The sequence below is a fragment of the Tasmannia lanceolata genome, unplaced genomic scaffold (genome assembly GCF_043159265.1).
Source record: "Tasmannia lanceolata isolate RefF3 unplaced genomic scaffold, GAP_Taslan_0.1 ptg000006l, whole genome shotgun sequence".
NCBI classification, from domain to species: Eukaryota; Viridiplantae; Streptophyta; class Magnoliopsida; order Canellales; family Winteraceae; genus Tasmannia; species Tasmannia lanceolata.
In genome coordinates this window covers 275411-288234 of record NW_027518683.1, presented here as the reverse complement: position 1 = coordinate 288234, position 12824 = coordinate 275411, and the positions used below count along the sequence as shown (strand labels likewise).

At 38.9% G+C, this 12824-nt stretch overlaps 1 protein-coding gene across 1 annotated transcript; it reads right to left on the bottom strand.

The window, feature by feature from the left end:
* Positions 1-7605: 7605 nt before the first annotated feature.
* Positions 7606-10363, bottom strand: LAS (GRAS family transcription factor). Its single transcript, XM_077380475.1, has one exon. The coding sequence runs from the start codon at positions 9452-9454 to the stop codon at positions 8267-8269; it is 1188 nt and encodes a 395-aa protein (XP_077236590.1). The 5' UTR covers positions 9455-10363; the 3' UTR covers positions 7606-8266.
* Positions 10364-12824: the final 2461 nt, after the last annotated feature.

Below are 12824 nucleotides of genomic sequence, written 5' to 3'. Positions count from 1 at the left end.
GCTTGGTTGGTTAATGTGATAGTGAATGGGGCAGAAGTGTTGATGATAGCAAGAGTACTTCTGGCTATGTTTTTAACATTGGTTTGGGTGCAATCTCATGGGGATCAAAGAAGCAATCGGTTGTTGCTCTTTCTACGACGGAAGCGAAGTACATTTCATTATCTTCGTCGGGTTCTCAAGCTCTTTGGCTACGATGGATATTTGAAGAACTCAAACATCCTCAAGATCATGGTACAAATTTATTTTGTGATAATAGTTCGGCGATCTCACTCACAAAGAATCCAGTTTTTCATGGTAGAAGCAAGCACAAAAGGATCAAATATCATTTCATTCGAGACTTGGTAAATGATGAAGTTGTCAATGTTCACTTCTGCAAAACTAAAGATAAAGTTGCAAATATTTTTACAAATGCTTTGAAGACCGATACATTCCTCATAATGAAGACAAAACTCGGCATGGTAGTGGTCTAGCTTAAGGGGGCTGTTGGAAATTAATCTTAACCACTAGATCTTGATCATCTATTAACTTGACTTTCTTGGAACTTAAATTACTTACTTTCTTCGGACATAAGTTACTTACTTTCTTGGAAGCTTGGAAGATAAGGGGCCGTTTGGATATGCGAATTTTAGAATCCGGGATCTCTTCAAAATTATAGCTAAGAGACAAGAGAAGAAGCAGACCAACAGTTGTTTTTGACTAATTTTTTACGTCTCGCCTTTATTTCCATCAGCAAGAGAGTAGCATATCCTCCCATATTTCCAGGTTTTAGAAATCTTAGGATGCAGGAGAGATTTTTAAAACCTGATTTTCTTACTTAAAATCCAAGAAACGCTGTCAGGACAGCGGCAGCAGCTTGATCATGAACCATCTTTTACACTGTTTTCAAACTAAAAACCTGGATTCTAAAATCCGCATACCCAAACGGCCCATAAGTTTTGACCACTTTGGAATTATGAAATGCTTTTATTTTTCATGTGATATTGTGTTAGTTGTGCTTAAGAAAGCTAATAGTAATTAAGAAAAGTTATTCTCGGATTTGGAATGTAGGCCATATTTTAGACCATGTATCTTCTTCATATATAAGTTTTTTTTTAGTGAAATTTAAAGGGTTTTGAGTAGTACAACAACTTGGGTTATTTTCTTTGTGTGTTTGACATCAAGAGAACAATCTTCTTCTCTTGAAACTCATCTTCTCCCTGTAACCTTGTTAGTTTAATTCCAACATCTATGACTTCTATTTCTAATCTCACCTGGACATCTTTTTCTTAGAGAGAGAGAGAGGGAGGGATGTTTTTTAATAGAAAATTAATTTTCCAATATTGGATAAACTCGTTTTCCATGGATTTTTTTCCAATCGAAAATTTTCCTTGTTTTTCAAGGAAAAATGCAACACTATTGGAGCCTGGAATTATATTTTCCATGGAAATTATTATTTTTCATAGTTTTGTTCTCCCAAAATCCGAACACCCCCGGTCTATTGTCTTAAAAGGAAACCCCAAAAAACTAAACTTTAGGATCCAGTGGGAGTTCGAAGGAAAAGGGTAATTCAGATTCCCACTTTACCGAATGATCGACAAAGTAGTTTTTCTCCTCAGGGTTCAATGATTAAGGAAATAAATGAAGAATCTCTATGATAGATCAGGATGTAATAGATCCCCATATATCATTGTAATAATTGCATGCGGGTCATCAACAGCAAACTGAACAGTCTGCGTTTTGGCCAATCAAACTGAAAGCAAAGGCAACCTACAAGTACAAGCTATGTTGCGTCTCCATAGAATGGATTCATCATATTAAATGCACTGCTCTGCACTGGGTACCACACACACATATCCATCCAACTAGTTTTCTTTTACTTGGGGTACATTAGGTTTCGTGTGTCGTAGTACAACCATCCATCTTGTCAAATGGAGAGAGAGTCCTCAAGTGATACCCTCTTGATATTGGTTGTGAAATTAATACTCAGACAATTACCCATTCTATGTGAAATTTCAGCATCGTTTCTTTTATCCGATCTTTATTTTACGATGGTAGTCAGTAGGTGATGCTATCCCTGCCTTCTTTTTACCTTAATTTTGTTATTTTAGGCCAAATAAACATGGTTCCATTCGAGAATAATTAAAGGAGTATTCTATTATGAATATGATTATAATAATAACAAACTCAAGGAAGAAACATACCTTTGGACATTTAAGTACATGAGATAAATGAAAGTTTTTTAATCCCTTTCGGTTTATTTCTCTTGGAATTTTAATTCAAACTCTGAAGGGAAGATTCAAAATTAAAATTTCCCTCTAGCTTTCAATAAATTTGTCTCCGAGAACTTGAATCAAAGACCTCTTGCATGTGTTTGTGCTCCATGTAAATGAATCTGCTGAAATTCAATGCAAAAAATTTAGCTCCACATTGGAAAATGGAAGAAACTTTTGCTCCCTTGTAAGATGTGGTGTGGAAGGCTTGGGCTTTTCAAGGGGTACATGATTTAATGGGTGAGACCATTTCAAGTGGAACTAAAATACACACTCACATACATGGGGTCGTGGGCACACGTGGGTGTTCAGGTTCTCATTTTTCAATATATATATATATATATATAGAGGAAAATGATTGTGAGCTTGAAGCTGATATAGCTTATATAAGCTTGAGGGCCCAACACATGGGTCCCACATTTTTTGTGGTGATCCAAACCATTCATTTGCAAGGCCCTATCATAGATAGAGTGTGTACTAAATATCAGCTCCATTGGATCATCATAACCCCTCCAAAAGCGGACAGCAAAAATGGGCAGATTTGTGGCAAACGGTGTCTGTCCATTTTGCTCTCCACTTTTGGATGTGTTACGATGATCCTATGGAGCTGATTTTTTGTACACACCCCTCCTAACAATGTGGGGCCACATGTGTTTGGGCCCTCAAGCTCATATATATATATGAGGAAAATGATTGTGAGCTTGAAGCTCATATAACTTATATGAGCTTGAGGGCCCAAACACATGGGTCCCACATTTTTCGTGGTGATCCAAACCATTCATTTGTAAGGCCCCATCATAGATAGGGTGTGTACCGAAAAATCAGCTCCATTGGATCATCCTAACCCCTCCAAAAGCGGAGGGCAAAAATGGGCAGATTTGTAGCAAAAGGTGTCTGTCCATTTTGCCCTCCACTTTTGGATGGGTTAGGATGAGCCTATGGAGCTTATTTTTTGTACACACCCTATCTATGTAAGGGCCTTTCAAATGAATGCTATGGATCATCCTAACAATGTGGGCCCACATGTGTTTGGGCCCTCAAGCTCATATAAGTTATATGAGCTTCAAGCTCACAATCATTTTCCTTATATATATATATATATATATGTGTGTGTGTGGGGGGGGGGGGGGGGGGGGAGTATGAGCGGCCCCTCATATAAGCTTATATGAGGTGACGGCTTGAAACACTGTGAGCCCACATTTTTGGGGTGATCCAAACCACTCATTTGATAGGCCCTGACATAGATAGGGTTTGCCCAAAAAATCAACTCCATAGGATCATCCCAACACTTGGAATTGTGGAGGTGAAAAATGAGAAATTTTGGCAAATTTATAATTGCCCATCTTCATTCATGAGGTGGTTGGTTTAACATGCAACAGACCAGCCGCAAAATGCCTTCTACGATGGACCCTAGCAAATCCCTCCCTCTCTCTCTCTCTCTCTCTCTCTCTCTCTCTCTCTCTATATATATATATATATATATATATATATATATATATATGAAAGAGTTTCTAGACAGTAGAGTAGATAAGTTATCTACACACTAGTTTAAAATACGGTGGTGGCCACATTGTTGGGTGATCCAAAGCATTCATTTGATGGACCCTCACATAGATAGGGAGTGCCCAAAAAATAAGCTCCATAGGATCATCCCAACCCTACGATTTGTGGACGTAAAATGGACGTGTATAATCCTTCACAAATTTGTCCATTTTTTGCCTCCACGTTTCGAATGGTTAAAATGATCCTATGGAGCTGATTTTTTGGGCACACCCTATCTATGCGAGGGTCCATCAAATGAATGCTTTGGATCACCCAAACAATGTGGCCCCACCATATTTTAAACAGTGTGTAGATAACTTATCTACACTAGTGTCTAGAAACACTAGTGTCTAGAAACTCTTCTCTCTCTCTCTCTCTCTCTCTCTCTCTCTCTCTCTCTATATATATATATATATATATATATATATATATATATATATATATTGAGAAAACGGTTCCTACACATATGTGTAGAGAGTTCTCTACACACTAGCTTAAAATACAGTGGGGGCCCACATTGTTTGGGTGATCCAAGCCATCCATTTTAAAGGCCCTCACATAGATAGAGTGTCTACAAAAAATCAGATACATAGGATCATCCCAACCATATGATTTGTGGAGGTAAAATTGATGTCTTTAAACCTTTACAAATTAGTCCATTTTTTGCCTCCACAGTTTGAATGGTTAGGATGATCCTATGGATCTGATTTTTTGTGGACACCCTATCTATGTGAGGGCCTTAAAAATTAATGGTTTGGATCACCCAAATAATGTGGCCCCCACTGTATTTTAAGCTAGTGTGTAGATAAGTTATCTACACATATGTGTAGGAACCGTTTTCTCATATATATATATATATATATATATATATATATATATATATATATATATATATAAAAGTATTCTTGCGCAGCTTCTCAGATAGCTTATCCGAGCAGCTGCTTCAAAAATTCATGTGGCCCCACATTTTTGGGGTGATCCAAAGCATTCATTTGGAAGGCCCTTTCATGGATAGGGTGTACCAAAAATGAGTCATTTAGGATCATCCTAACCCTGCCACTTGTGGAGGAAAAAAATGGTCAGAAACAGTGTCTGTCCATTTTCCCCTCCACCTTTGATTGTGTTAGGATGATCCTACAGGACTGATTTTTGGTACACACCCTATCCATGGAAGGGCTTTACAAATGAATGCTTTGGATCACCCCAAAAATGTGGGCCACATGAATTTTTGAAGCAGTTGCTCAGGAACACACGCACACACACACGCACACACACACATATATGTGTGTGTGTGTGTATGTGAGAGAGAGGAAATGGTTTGTGTGCAGCTGCACAAATAGCTTATCTGTGCATGGCTACCACAAACCATGGGGGGCCCACATTTTTGGAGGGATCCAACTGTTTCTGCCCATTTTTTCCCTCTACAAATGGCAGGGTTAGGATGATCCTATAGGGCTGATTTTTTGTACACACCCAATCCATGGAAGGGCCTTCTAAATGAATGCTTTTAGATCCCTCCAAAAATGTGCCCCCCCCCCCCACATTAGTTTGTGGCAGCCATGCACAGATAAGCTATTTGTGCAGCTGCACACAAAACATTTCCTATATATATATATATATATATATATATATAGCAGTTTTTTTTATATACAAAATTTGCAGTTAAATTCCTAAACGGTTCTATTCAATAGACATCAAATAAGCATCTTTTTATTTTGAAAGTTTTACTTATTGTTTCAACAGACCATTTTTAAAGTTAGTGGTCATTTTCTCCAAACCAACATTTTAAATTTCGGTCCTCACCGAAACCGAAAATTTTGCCCAAATTTTGAAATTTAATTTGAAATCCGACGATATTTTTTTAAAAAAGTCATTTTTTATCCCGGAAATTTCTGCTGAAATTACCGCCTGAAATTTCAGGGAAATATTAAATAATGAAAAAATGAAATCTTTTCCTAAAATTTTGGACCGAAATTTTAGGAAAATGAAATTTTGACTGAAATTTCGGTCGAAATAAAGTAACATTTTGGGGTCCAAAGTTTTAGGAAAATGAAATTTTGACTGAAATTTCGGTCGAAATAAAGTAACATTTTGGGTTCACCCAATTTCGATTTCGGTATCGACGGAAACCCGAATTTCAGATTTCTGTCGAAATTTAAAACCTTGCTCCAAACATACACATTGCCTGACTGGTTCCGAACATGTTCTACTCTATAAAAAAGATAATTCCCAATGCCCAATGACATTGTTACGATTCTATTCTCTTAAATTTTACTCTCTGGTTCTCCTATAAACCCCTCCTTAATTTTCCCTAAGCGAGTGCACATCTGCTAAAGCTGGTAGGTTATTTTATCTTGGAGATTGGTTCACACATGCCGATTGTACTGTAGGAGATACGATTTTATGGAGAATGACTGATTCAGGGAGCATGGGGCAGCAACATAAGATGGAGATCATAAGCAGTGACTGAAATGACTCTTGGGATTTGAAAAATTCATACCACGATTTTGGAGAAAAACTAAAGAAGCCAAGCTCTTTCAACCACACGAAAGAGCCAAGGCTCTCTTCACATAGAATATTCTAAAAATTAACTTTATTCAAATCTATTTTTCCTTCCTCATGTCATTACAATGTATAGATGGACAAAACCTAAAAATAGAAACCCTACATGCTTACCTAAACAATTATTCTCAATCTTCCATCTAAAGCAACATAAATAAAAGTTAAAAGTATGACTAAGATAATCATAAAATAGAAATCCAATAATAGAAACGCTAGCACTTCCGTAAATAGCCCATAACTTCATCATACCATGTCCAAATAGCGTGATTGTGGTCTCGTTAGATAGGTAATAATAATAAAAATTATAAAGATACCAAAATCAACAAAAGACTTGTTCCATTCCGAACGTTTTGCATTAGTGACCAAGTGGAATTACTCAACTACTTCGTTCTCTACCAATGTCTTCTTCAACAGTCCGCAAGCAATCTTCATAAATGGTTATATAGTTTGAAAATCGATAAATGCATCTGCATCCATCTATTTCGTTTTCTGATTATATTCTTCAATATTGACATACTAGGCACAACAATTTCATACAAGAAATGCACAAGAAGAGTTTCAGTACCACAATCTACATAATGGCTTCGCCGCTTCGGAATAAAACAAATATACCTAGCCTCTAGCTCCAATTGAGAGAGAGAGAGAGAGAGAGAGAGAGAGAGAGAGGCACAGGAATCATGGGTTATGGAGAAAACAGACATAGGAGATCCGAATCAGCACTGCTTGCGAAAAGGAATTATTTTTCTTCGGCGGACAAGTTGGGCAGCAGAAACCCAAGTCGAGAACTTCCATGATTTTGCTGAGGAGACAAAAGGCAGATATTAAGGTGATAAATGAAATAGTGTCAACGACAGCAGTAAGCATATACGGGCATTTGGTACAGAAAACAAGAAATCTCATGCAATTTTTCTTGGAAGAACAAGGATAAGAGGAAGGAGACAAAGGAATATTACAAACAAGTTGGCTTTTTTTGCATAGAAGAAATGAAAGACATTTGTAACAATTATTATCAACCAACTGCTTTTTAGGGTTAGTGCTAACTAGATATCATTAATAAATATTAAATATCATGTAGTAACAACCAAAAGAAACAAAATCCAAATAAAAAACTAAGGAAACAAAAGGATTAATGGAATAATATATTTTAGTGAAGCACCCATTAGTATAAAGAAGGGAAAGAAAGAAGGGAAAGGAAAACAAAAGACAGACAGGCTGATGCAGAAGATAATAGTTTAAGTTCATTCATGGGATTTAAGGATTTAATAATCCACAGCACAGCTGTTGCCTTTGAGAAGGAAGGATAGGAATTTTTTTAGAATTACATGACTATAAGCAAAATAAAAATGAAAATTTAGGAAAGACCGTGCGCAGCAACGCTAAGATACATTTCGGTTTCTGCTTCTTCTACCCCCCATCCCAACCACGGCAGCGGCAAAAAGACTCTAAGCAAGTGAAGCTCGAGGATGACAAGGGTGTCGTTATAAGAATTAGCCGTTCTTAGTTCATTTTGCATTCAACGTACACATTCACAATTTTCATTCTTGCATGCTAGGGGGAGAGAGAGAGAGAGAGAGAGAGAGAGAGAGAGAGAGAGAGTTAGGGTTAGGGTTTTGAAAGAGACAAAGGCTTTTTTCTTTTTTGTGGGTTTTGTAGACAAAACGGAAGACAGAAGAAGAAAGTAAGACGAGAGTCCAGTGAATTAGGCATAGGGTCTGGGGTTTGGATGAAGCCCGTAACATTTTTTTGGTGTCCAGGGAGTTAGGGTTAGGGTTTTGGGTTTTGGTGAATGCAGTAATTTTTGTTGTTGTTGCTGACAACAATCTCCTCAAAAATGACAGAAGAAGAAAGAAAGGTGGAAATAAAAAAAAAATTAAAATGATAGATAGAAAGAAAGTGGGTGAAAAATATCAGGGTTAGTGCCATGAAGATACTGAGAAGAGGGCCTTATTTTGCCAACCTAAAAAGAAGGAGTCATTGAGAAGGTGGAGCTGATAACCCTCAGAAGGATAATGGAGTCTGAGAAGGAGCTTGGCCTGCGACAAGGCGAAAGGGCTCAAGGGAACATTGGAGAATCCGGAGCTCCTCATGATCTCTGCCCAACTCTCTAATCTTTGGTGCCTCTCTCTCCTCTGTAGTCCCTCGGCCGCGATGATGTCCGTGATCTCCTTCCCAAACCAGACCTGCTCGACGGCAAGCCTCTCCCTGTTGTTTGGGGGTAATGTCGCCTCAAGGGAGTCAAAGACAGCAGTGTAATGATCCAATGCCTCCATGAATCTCTGCAAGAAACTGGGGTGGTTATGGCTTGCTTCTCTCTCAGCAAGTGTCACAACTTTGGGATTCATGGCCTTGATGGCGCGGAGGAAGAGGCGGACGTCGTGGGAGTCATCGCTGAGGAGCTTGTGGAGATGGAGGACACAATTAACAGCAAGCGTCTCATCAGGGAGGAGGGAAATTGAGGAAGGGAGGTGAAGGTGAAGAAGATGGTCAGTGTGGAGATGGAGGGGGTGGAATTGGAAATCGAGGCCTAGTGTTTGTGCAAATATCTGGAGACGGTCGCCGGTGCGGCGAAGGGTTTCCAAATCATGGCCTATTCCGGTAATTCGGATAGTAGGAGGAGGGTTGTTGAATGGGTTAGATCTGTCAGCGATGGCTTGCATGAGAGGAGGCCATTGCACTCCTTGCATTGTGTCCAAGTCGAGTATGTGAATGGAGTGGTGACCTTCAATTGCTTCTAAAATGGCTTGGTTGGCGGTGAGGTGGCTGAATCTGATGAATGGGGTGATTTGGTTGAGGGAGAGATAAGAGGAGTGGAGTACATCTGGTGCTGCATCGGAGGAAGAAGAGGCGATGAGGGTTTGGGGGTTTAGCCTTATGGAGAGGGCTCTGGTGAATTGGTGAACCAATCGGTCTGTTGAGTCCCCATAAGGTGAGGAGTTGGAGGAGAGGAGAGGGATGAAGCGACGGGCAGCGTTGAAATCGGAGTGGGAGATGAGTTGGGCACAGGCCATGAGCAATTGACGCATGTGCTTGGATGGATTTTGGTGATGCTGCTGCTGATCTGACTCATCATCTCCTTCATGAAAACTCAATGAGCCAAGCATATCTCAATTAGTAGTGGCGGCACTTGTCAGTTTCGGTGGAGGATAGCTGAGAAAGCCTCAAGAAGAGGAAAGGAAAGGGAAGAGATGTTTCTGCACTGAAAAGCAAGCCAAAAACCCGAGGAGAGATTGGGGACTTTGCATTCCTTTGCTTTAATACAACAACTCAGAATGCAGTTTGTTTGACAGGACATTATCTGCCAAAACAGGGAGGAGTGATAATGTAGCAGCGGTAGCTTATGCTTATGGATCTCAATACTATTCACAACACGACCCTTGGATCTCTCTCTCTCTCTCTCTCAATATATTTATAAATAATATACACAGTTTTATACTTTTATACCTTTTCCTGCCTTTTCTTTTTGGACTTTGGTTACCCTCGGATTGGGTGCCTGATTTTCACGAGCTTAGGAATGATGGAAGAGGCAAATGAAGAGGCAAGAATCTGAAAATTTGTAAGGATTGGATGGGGAGTGATGTAGTAGGGCGTGCTGCTTAGCGATTAATATAGTAGGTAGGAATTAGGAAAAGGGGAGAGAGAGAGAGAGAAGGGTGAGATAAATAAAAGGCAAACATAAGGTATGGAATAGATAACACAAAAATAAAAGCTTCTCCTCCTAATATACTGCTGAAAAAGCCTGTCGAAGATCCAATTTGAGGAGGTGGAACAAAACAGTCCTTTGAGAATTTCCCCAGGCATTCACACGAAAGCATTTAATGGTGAATAGAGACTAGACACCACCACCACCCTCCCTTCTATCCAACCATCCTCGTTTGTCTTTTTGTGGGATTTTCATTGATGGCTTTCAGATAACTTCCTTGCACTGTCTCTATTCTTGTCTTCAGAAACGACTGTTAGAACAAGCAATCCCCCCCTCCTCCTCATTGCTTAATAAAAGTCTCTCTCTCTCTCTCTCTCTCTCTCTCTCTCTCTCTCTCTCTCATATCATGCCATATCATCTTCTGCTTTTCCTTTAAGGCCAAAGTATATCAGCATCAAGAACAAGAACCACAACCCAAAATCCCTTCACTGCTTTCTCTCGTTCACTCACATCAATGCAAAACACGGCATCTTTGTACAACCCATTAGCAAACAAATAGAATATTGCAGGTTAAACAGAACCCATTTACAAGCTGATGGAATATTTCAGACCCAGTTGTGGAAATCAGTAAAAGATGAAAAAGATTTAAAGATCCCATGCCTGCTAGCTTAAAACTGAACTCTATTCTTTATTTGAAAAATGATAATCTCCTTTGGGATTAGGTCTTCTTTAGGCCAGGCTCTCTTTTCCTTTCTTTAATCCCCCAAGCTGGTAAAAGATGCGTGAGAGAGATAGAGAGAGATCTTATTAACGTGTGGAAATAAAAAACCTCCCCTACACTGCAAAGGAATCTCTTTCCGTCCCCTCTATTCTGCAGAGTATAACATGAGGAGAAAAAAGAGTTAATGGGAACAAGCAGCACAAAACAAAAGAAAAACCAAGAGGAAAAGCGCCGTGGGAGGAAAAAGAAAAACTGCCCTTTTTTGCTGTTTTACCTCTCTCTCACATTAAATTCATGATTTGACGTGCTCAAAAGTCCACCCTTTTCATGGAGAATCTCCTGCCCTTTGTATCGTCCAAATCCCCAAACATCGCTCTCTCCCTCTCTCATTTACTTTTTCAGCTCCCATGCTCCAACTCCTCTTCTCACCCCATTTTCCAAACCAGGGAAATTTCAGACCTGACCTGGCTCAGCAAGTGTGTCAAATAAAGCTCTAGGAAGATGAGAGGATTTGCTGTAGCATTTTTGAGTGGTGTTCAAGGCATGAAAAAGAAACACACTCAACAACTCAGGGACCACGGGTAATATATATATATATATATACTAAATCAAAAGGATAAAAGAATAAAAATAAAAATCCCCACTTCACATTATTCCTTGTCTCAATCTCCAGCAGTCCAATGAATGAACTGCTCCAACTTACTCTTGTTTAGAAAACACAAAAATGTGGTTGGAGCAGTGCATATGTCAGTTTTGACACTAATATAATATTTAAAAAAATAAAAACTCAAACAGAAGCCCCAATTGAATCTTGTAAGAAAATTATCAAGGCATAACTCAAACGAACATGAAAATGAAAGAGAAAACCCACAAGACTCTTGCAAGGAAATTTCTAGATCATTAATAAAATAAAGTATTTAAAAGCACAGAAAGAATATTTGAACTTTACACCACGCAAGCTTCTCTTAGTTGATATGCTTTTTACTGTTTAACACCAGTGTCAGTCCTAATCTCAAAGGGTATAAACAAAAACATAACAAAAAGGGAAAGCGACATATATCTTGTAAAGAAATCTTGCTACATTTTAATCTTTCACGGACATTTTAATCTTGGTTCATTCCTCACAACCAACCATTTTCAATTCTCAACTCCTTCCACAAAGGCCAAACTAACAGCTTTTCACAAGTCGCACTAGGTTGATATGTATTGAGTATCTGTAATATCATTTGTTTGTTCGTATATGAAACAGAGTGTATTTTGTGTGTGTGTGTGTGTGTGTAATTAATTACAAGTGGTCAGCTGATCGAAGAGATGAAGAGATGCACGTATACATAAGGAGAGTAAACAAAACTGTACTGTTCAGTTTCGGTACCAAAAGTTCAAGTCCTCTCCTTTAAGCAGAAAACCATCGTAAGATGCTAAAGGAAAAAAAAAGTTACTGCAACTTTATACGAGTATAATAAGTACAGACGACATATTATTTTGTTTTAGACTCAGTAGATATACCCATAACAAGATACGTCCACCCCCTTTTCTAGCATTTTCTATGTACCAAAACTGTGAGGAAATAACGGAAAACAGAAAGAAAAAAAATTCTCCTTCTATGTGTGAATCAAGAATATTGCCAAGAATGTTAAGAAGTAATTCTAACTGTCAGTGGGGCATTGGCAAGATCAACGGCCAAGATCTTGGTGTAGTTCGTTAGCAGTTATGGCTACCGTTAAAAGAGATGAAAACGATTTGAAGGGTTGTTTGAGGGAGGAACCAGTGTGATGAGGAGTTGCGTCCCTTCCCTCAAACATCTATTAAAAAACTCTCCTTAGGTCCCTGGTTGCACATAACAATTCTTTCATCCATCCTTTTCAATCCACGACAAAAGGAAGAGGAAGCCGGTCCATCATCGCCCATTGTGAAGCAAGGAGAAAACCTGGAGGGAATCATATCCAGTGAAAGGAATCAGCATCCCTGGCTTCCGGTAACGGATTCTTCTCATTTACATTTGAAACAATGTTGTTATTGCATTTTTTCAAAGTTGGATCACCAAGATCCATGCATGTGCACCTCCGGTATCGAGCACCAATAAAGAAAAGAAACCACAGAGCAAAATAAT

What these genes read in the sequence shown, in the direction of transcription:
- LAS (XM_077380475.1), bottom strand. Translation starts at nt 9,454, where the DNA reads ATGCTTGGCTCATTGAGTTTTCATGAAGGAGATGATGAGTCAGATCAG.